Source organism: Alnus glutinosa, chromosome 4, assembly GCF_958979055.1.
Source record: "Alnus glutinosa chromosome 4, dhAlnGlut1.1, whole genome shotgun sequence".
Classification (NCBI taxonomy): Eukaryota; Viridiplantae; Streptophyta; class Magnoliopsida; order Fagales; family Betulaceae; genus Alnus; species Alnus glutinosa.
The window spans coordinates 17,817,026-17,825,329 of NC_084889.1; the positions used below are offsets into that span (position 1 = coordinate 17,817,026).

The 8,304-nt window shown below is 37.8% G+C and overlaps 1 protein-coding gene across 4 annotated transcripts; it reads right to left on the reverse strand.

Annotated features, from left to right (window-relative positions):
• Positions 1–457: 457 nt before the first annotated feature.
• LOC133865924 (transcription factor BIM1) lies at positions 458–7,902 on the reverse strand. Of its 4 annotated transcripts, XM_062302451.1 has the most exons (13): positions 7,620–7,902; positions 7,279–7,433; positions 6,924–7,162; positions 6,747–6,824; positions 5,300–5,671; positions 3,973–4,102; positions 3,742–3,884; positions 3,492–3,600; positions 3,026–3,095; positions 2,792–2,887; positions 2,011–2,471; positions 1,069–1,198; positions 458–929 (listed from the first exon to the last, which is right to left on the reverse strand). In XM_062302451.1, exons 3-13 carry the CDS (start codon positions 6,958–6,960, stop codon positions 825–827), a joined length of 1,731 nt encoding a protein of 576 aa, XP_062158435.1. In that variant the 5' UTR covers positions 6,961–7,162; positions 7,279–7,433; positions 7,620–7,902; the 3' UTR covers positions 458–824. The 4 variants fall into 4 exon arrangements, with proteins under 4 accessions (XP_062158435.1, XP_062158436.1, XP_062158434.1 ...); XM_062302452.1 differs by having other exon boundaries at positions 6,924–7,402; XM_062302450.1 differs by having other exon boundaries at positions 6,924–7,433.
• Positions 7,903–8,304: the final 402 nt, after the last annotated feature.

Consider the following 8,304-nt stretch of genomic DNA (forward strand, 5'->3'; position numbering starts at 1 on the left):
TGTTCATTTCGACTCAAATAATTGTATACCTATAATTCGACAAGATATGAACCTGACCCATGACTCCAAATTGCCACTCTTGCTCAGAGGAGAGCGGCTACCACCCCTCATTCGTAAAGGGCGGCCCCCTTGCCAATTAGTGGTAGCCAGCCACCCCTTTCTCATCATGGGTGTCCAGCCACCTCTCTTTAAAAAATTTATTTTTAATATTTTTTAATTTTTTATTTAAGGTGTGATTGTAATTGAAAGTAATTGTGCAACATGACATGTCAAATGGAAGCTACATTACCGATAATTAATTGGATGGTAAATTTGACAGATAGACTTATTTAAACTCAAACAAAAACTTAAATACTTATCGAAATTAAAAACTCTTGCACGAAAACTTAAAAGACTAAATTTGATTTTTCCTGTGTTTTAAAGCATTGACTTGGTGGTTACATGCATATTTTTGGAATTTAAAGCATAAGAAATATGGCACGACCCCTTTCAATAAATAAAATTCTTTTACATTTCATGAGTCAAGAAAGAAAATATTGAGAGAAACTTTACATGAATTGAAACCTTAAACGAAAAAGCAGCTTCTCAATATTAAGATGGAAGCCTCTATGATGACAACAAATAGAATACAAATAATACATATTATTTTGCCCGGAAATGTGGATCCCAACAAACTAACTGAAAGACGCTACATGTAATCTTGGTCTCAACTGGGCAGTTTATAAACCAGCAGAAGACATGAATAACCCCACCCAAGATGACGTAGGCTACCCGAAAAAATGAATTAATATAATTGAAAAAAAGAAACTAATGAAATTGTCATATTAGCTTTTGCACGTCTTGAGCTTCTTTAGGGCTTTCTCAGAATCTTCAGCACTCACAAGTCTAGAACGTGTTGTCCCATGATTGCTAGCAGGAACATGCTTATCCTAAGGAACAACGGAAGACAAACTTTAGGTAGGTTACATAGTTCTCAAAATACTTAAGTAAAAGATGTGCAATTAAGCTCATATAAAAATTTTACTTGAAAAGAGACTTCGAATACCACAATCTCGGCATCAATATTACCTTAACAATGGATGGTGATCCACTCACTCTACCGTTAGATCGCTTCCCAAGCTCAATTTGCACTGAAATGCTGGCTTGTGACAAATCCACTCCAGAACTCTGCAGTGCTTGTGTCAAAGTACTCAACAACCTATTCAACACCAAATATCCCTTTTATGTTATTGATTCATAACCAACATCCTGTTTAAAATAAGGCTCTCAAGTTGATGTTAACATACAACAGTTGTTACCAATGACTACAACACATAATTTCCAAAGTAAAGTGTTACGTGCTGATATCCAGGTCAACCATATAGATCAGAGAACTTCAGCAGATGCTAATAGTCCAAAAGTTGAAGACTGACATTGCACACATGATAAAAGGTTTAACCCAATAACTCTCAACTTAATATGCAAATGAGTACAAAAACTCATGCCTAACAATGCTAACAGAGCTTGGACAATAGACGGGTACCAGCATCCTCCAACCATCTTAACAAGACTATTGTAAATACAACATAGTACAAATTTTGAACAAAGTGCTAATCAATGCTGTGACGGTTTTGCTTCTTGCCTAATATACTGATTGCAGAACTGCTCAGTAAGATAAAGGAAAGGGAGCCTAAAGAATAAGATTAAAGGATATGGCCCAGTGCAAATGCTATCAATATTTCTGTCCTGAAATGATTGGAGTCCAGATGAATGCTAAAAGAGTAATGTGCCTTAAAAATCATGCCACAAAAAGTGCCTGACTTTTGCATTACCTAACGGCTAAATCTGGAAAATCAATAGGGGTGTTGATGATGTGTAGAATAATGTTTACCAGACATGAATCTACAGTACTAAGAACCAAATCGAGATTCAGAGTTTGTCTTAGAAAGGTTCGGACTAAACAGAGTTATTACCTGTCTTAAAAAAAAAAATGCACATACTAATGATTATGTAAATTACACACATACTTACCCTTGAGAGTACACACTTGAGATGCTAATGGTACCGCCTTCAACAGTCAACTCTTGCTCTTTCAGCTTATCACTAGTAGCAGTCCCATCAGTAGTGCATGCTCTCATCTGACATAACTGTGGTTGGGGCTGTGATGGAATATCTTTTCCATCAGATACCAGTTTAGGAGGAAGTTCAGGTACTGCTGCACTGGTCCTTACAGGTGTGAAGAAGTTTGACTGCAAAGGCATAGGAAAGGGCATTGCCTTTTTGGTGATTCCAGGATGGTGATCCATCTGTTTAAAGGTAGTGACAGTACTAACGTCAGATTCTACTGGGTGCTGTGCACTACCAGCAATGGTTGGGGAGACACAGATATTTTTCTCATCAAACTTCTCAGCAAACACTAATGCAGGAGCAGAGCCACTATTTATGACTCGAGATTGATCAACATAACTTTCAGTAGGCCTGTGATTGTTTCTCTGTTTCAAACAAGGGAGACGGTGTCAACTGTCAACTATTAGGTTGCAGCAGTGATACAAAATAATATGGTCTGGCTTAAATTCAACTATCAACTCCCTAAATATATGACCATCGTGCATGTGTGTGTGAGTAGAACAGAAATACTTAAAAATTTGGAGGCCTCATTCACTTCCAAGGCAAAAATTTCCTCCCCTCAGGTCCATTTGGACAACACGCACACATAAAATAAATAATTAATACATATGTTAGAAGTAAGATATCTCACAAGTGTTGATGTTTCCAAATTAATGAAGAATGTAAATGAAAAAACAAAACTTACCCATGGCATCAATTTTTCCGGCTCATGATTCCATCCTTGGTATGACCCTTCGTACTTCTGTACTTTCTCCTGTAAAAACTGAATGTACTCAATAACCTGCAAAAATATATTAGAAACCATCATTCATAGGTTAGAACATTGCAAAGGTGAAGGAAAGAAGTCAAACAACAGATTACTAAAAGATATGAAGGAAAGAAGTCAAGAAGAACGGATTAGTATAAGACATTAATGTACCTCTAACAAAAAAGATGCCTTATCTCTCTTTTGCTCGCTATGAGGAATGAGTTCTCTCAACATCTGAAACCTGCATGTAACTTCATTATTTTAGTATAAGATCTCAGCAACAACCTTATTAATCAATCAACTAATTGCTTCTAGTAAGAAAAAGGGCCATAATGCTATCCGGTGCTCCCCAAAAACCTGAAATAGTGTTTTTTTCTTTTTCTTTAACCGAGAGGAATGAATTACTCCATTGAATAAAGTTATGCCACAGCCACTTTCGGCATACCTAGATAAGTTACCATAATAAAATTTGACAGGAATATTAAGCAGGGATCAGGGATGTCTTAACCAATATACGAGTGTTAGAAAAGGACCAAAAAAAAAACCTCAAAGTCCAACACGCGCATACACACAGCAAATAGAGAGAGAAAGCTACACATGAGAAAAGAGGTTTCCTATATGAAGCAGGAAGACTTGCCTATCGTTGATTTTGCTTCTCCTACGCTGCTCTGTCGCAGAATGCTTCGAGCGTGGAGTGTTAGCCTTCTGATCAGAGCTCTTCCCGTCCACTTTCACTCTCAATTCCCCTGTATAAAATCACTCCTTTTAAATCGATGAAGACGAGGGAAAAAAGATGTAATATTTCATGTTGCATATGACATAAGAAACTGGCTATTACAAAAGCATCAGAATAAAGGCACACCCAAGTAGGCTTTTTGAGACAATACCTCTGTGGGCAGTAGTAACAGTTGTAGAGGGCTCTTTCTTAAGAACAAACTCTTCCTCATCGTCTAAGTCGTCTTCCTCGGCATTACCAACCTTGGCCGATTGTATCATTTCCATGAAGCTCTTGTTCTTCTGCCCCGTTGCCCTGTTGACACCCATTAAAAGCCCATTACTCCTCGCTTACAGTCCATCAGACTTAAAAAAGAGAGATAGTGGAGGAGAAAGTGACTGACTGAGACGAAGAGAGAGAGCTGAAGCTGTTGCGATGGTTGTTGTTGTTGTTGTTGTTGCTGTTGCTGTTGCTGGTAGACGACTGTGACGGCCTCTCCGACGGCGTCCATTGTCCCAACTTGGGCCTTCCCTCTGTCAATTGCCAAATAGCCGCCAAGGGCTTCAGTTAAGATTTCTTTCTGGTCTTGTTTTTTTTTCATGTTTAAATTTGGACTGGACCGGCTAAGGATCGGTCCTGAGGCCCAGCCCGGTCTAAACGGGATGCCCAAAATAATTCAAAATTCAAGTATTTTGCGCAAACTGCTATGAGCAGCATTAGCAAGTGTAAATTTCAGTAGGAATAGAGAAAAACTGTCGTGTAGCATATCAATCTTCTTTTGCTCCATAAAAAGAACAACTTCGACAAATAGACTACAAAAAAGAAAGCTATAACTGGGCTTTCAGTGCAAACTTAGTTCAGCCTACAATCCAAGATTCTGCCCATTCTTGATTTCACTTAGGCTTACCTAAGATTAGGCTGAGGCTGGACTGGCCCAAATTAATATATATAGACGGTGACATACATCAGCACTAATATATATATATATATATATATATATATATATATATATTCATTTTTGAGTTTTTATGCAGGCATATACCCATACGTGTGGGAGATAAGGAAGGGCTATCCCGAAATGTTGTAGCCCACCGGCGGCCTATTTTTTCAAGTATTTACAGAATTTAAATAATAAATATTAGATGGTTGGTTGAAGTTAAAACCTATATATAATGGAGTTCTAACTTTGGCACTTCATACCAATGCGGCACTGTAAGAAATTCTTATCTCACTTTTGATGTTTACGCATCTTCCAAATTATATCAAAGCGATCAATTTTCGAAGACCGTAAAATCTACCCGAATATATTATAAACTATTGCAATGTCTCAAATCTTTAATGTCACAATATTCTAGGGTAATGGTGAAGAGTTATGCAGCGGAGGATAAGGAAAAGCAAAACCAGAATTTCATTAATTATTTAGAGACAAGAAGAGCGAGATGTAAGGTTTTTTTTCCAAAGCTATTTACTTATAAATTGTAATCCAAATTTTATTCCTAACGCATCATGGTTTCTTCTTTTCTTCAAAAAAAAAAAAAAAAAAAAAAAAGGATTCTTTTCGATATCCAGCCCCTCATGTGTGATGTTGCCTACTATGATTGCTCTACTTGTTGAAATGGCTCAATTTTTCCAAGGGCAGGTTGTTTTGCATGAACATGCAAACACCTTGGAAAACAATGGAACGAGTGGATGAATATATATGGAATACAAACAATTAACACGACATTTACCTCTTACAATGGGTTTCTCTCCCATATTCTCCTTCCTTGTCTTTCCCTTTTTCAAGGCAGCTGCAGATTCTTCCCACAATGTGAAACCACTTCCTGTGTAAGAACTGCAGTTGGAATTCTCATCGTTCCTATCGGTACTACTTGTTTGTGCTGCCGTAAATATGGAAACCTCTGGCTTCGGAGCCCTTTGAGCAAAATAGGAAATGTGGCTTATACTGTAAGTCCCAATCCCTCCGGGAAGAATGTGCTCTGCCGAAGGAGGTGCTGCTGGTGGCGCTGGCTTTTCCACATTTGATATGGTTTCTTCCTTTGCACTGCTCCTTCCTATCCGCTCTAGTGGCTGTAGGAAATCATGAGTTTTTGGGTAACCTCCTGTTCATGCATGAACAAACAAGGAGCTCCTATTTAGATTTAGGAGAGACTAGGGACTCCACTAGCTAACATCTTATGGTCTAAAAGTGTAGACCTTTTGGACAAGAAAAACGAACACCCATACCCAATTTCTTGCTAAATCTCGGAGCGTCTCACTTTCACATGCATGCTTGTCAAATTTGTCAACTATATACAATTCATGGAGTTCAGATCCGGGCATGGGTCTCGTGTGAAATTTTCGGGGGAATATCCCCAAAATATATATATATTTGAAAATGGGTGGGGGGCTATTCATATTTATTTAGAAAATTTCAACTTTGGCTCAGGAAATACGATGAGCAGCTCGCCTCGATTCTATGAAAAAAAAAAAAAGACGACTCAAATAAAATAAGATAAAATACACCCCATATAACTAAACTCTAAATGCAGCATTTGTACGTGATCTACAGAAGCACGCGTCTTAGACTGAAAGAGAGCCATGGGAGAAATGTTTGACTTTACCAACAAATGACTTCAATGGAGTCAATATTTTTTGCCCAATAAAAACAGGAAAAAAAAAAAAAAAAAAAAAAAATCAAGATTATAACTTACTCCACGCTTTAGCCACATTTTTCATGAATGACGATTATCAAGGGCGTGGGCCACATTTAAGCATTCTGGTACCATGCACCTGCATTGGGCTTGATGTGACCCGTCGAATCATGTTTGAATCCTTATGGGTCCCATCGAAACCCAAGATCCAATCTTATGGTGTTAATTGCTAACTGCTGACCCCTTGCTTTTCCGATTCGGCAGCCTATTTAAGACTGCCCCCACTTAGTCTGATGGCCCAGATCCATGATTCAAATGCCGTCACGTGCACACACAATTGTGATGGGTATTGGAGTCCGAAGATACATATTTGATATTTCATTTACATATTTCTCTGTAGGCATCTAAATTCTAACCAACCCACCAAAAAAATAAAAATCTTGGAAGATAAAAATCTACAAAGAGCAAAACCTTTTTTCTTTATCTTTACATTAATTTTTGGGATCTTAAAAATGATTGAAAGAGTAAAAATAAAATAAAATACCTTGAGAAGCTGGTAGTGGATCTTGTTGGGCAGTTGGATGACTGTACAGAGACAGAAAGTCATGCGTTGGTTTTCGTCCTGTACCAGAAAAAACAAAAACAAAATATATTTTCCAATTTTCATTTTTATCCCGAAGAAACAAATTGGAACAAGAGAAAAGTTATGCTCTGAAAATACCTTCGGTTCCAAAAGGACGCGGTTGAGGAAGCTCCATTCCCAGCGTAAAGATTTTTCTGACCTGATTTTCCCGGTAATTCAACCGAATTTTGAAAACAAATGTCCGCCACAGCTGAAATTCTCACGGGAATTCAGTGAAGTCTCCGAATAAAGTTGAATTCTTTGATATTTTTGCAACTCAAACCGGAACTGGGACGTTGGAGGCCAAAATTCTCACTGCTGCTTCTCAGATCCCTGTACTACACAAAAGAAGAATCTTCTCTGAGAATTTACGCCTCCGCTAGAAGATCGGAGGCGCATTCGCTACTTAGAAGCAATCGGATTCCGATTTGAAAGCTCAAAACCAAGAAATTACTCTGGAGCACGCCGAGAGTTATTGCTTCAACAGTTGAAGAGAATTTGTGTCTCTTTCCCGAAAAAAGAAAATTTATCGGCCACAAATTTAACTTGCAAATGTTCCGTAGACGTAAAACCATTAACTGAAAGATTGAATCACAGAATTCAGCCAATCTGCCATCAGAATTACGATGAAGGGGAAAAAACACAAAACGATGTTAAACGGAATTATACTTATAAAACATAAATGAAATTGAAATATTCAGAACTTGAAAAAACAAAACAAAACAAAGCTAGAAAGAGAAAGATCTATGGGGTGACATGAAAAAAAAAAAATATATATATATATATATCGCTTACGTTGATCTGAATTATAAAAATTCACTCGCATTATCTGCTCCAAGCGCTTGAGCAAAACGACCTGAATATGAATCGCATAGTTCACTCGCGAAGTTTTCGAATTCAGAGCTTCTGTAGACGGTAGGAATCTCCGGCGAGATCAAAGCCGCACATGAATCTCCTTCGAATTTCCACCAGAAAACTCTCCCTCGGCCTCTCTCTCTCTCTTGCTTTCTTTTTCTTCACTTGTCCCGCTTTGATCTCTCTCCGTCTCTCTCTCTCTGTGTCTGTGTGCGCTTGGCTCAAGATCTTTTATACAGTTCTGGCTTTCTGTTTTTTTACTTTATTTTTCTTTTTCTTTTGCGTGTGCTCCGTTAGGGGAGAACGCCGTCTGATTAACGACGTTGCGGCGGGATTGACGGCGTTAGTGTCATGATGGACTGTTTCGTTCAATGGCTGCTTTTGCTTTTGCTCTAAACTGGGTACAACATAATGGTTCACGGAACTCTATGATTTTATACTTTCTTAATTATTTTATATTTTTGGCAATCCCGATTTATTATTTTATTGTTTCGGCAATCCCAAAAATAATTTGATATACCGACCAAAAAACAATGGAAGGAAGGGTTTTCTTTGTTGGGAATATATATACATGTTTTCTCGGTAACTATATAAATCCCTTTGCAGTTTGTAATGTTAATTTTAC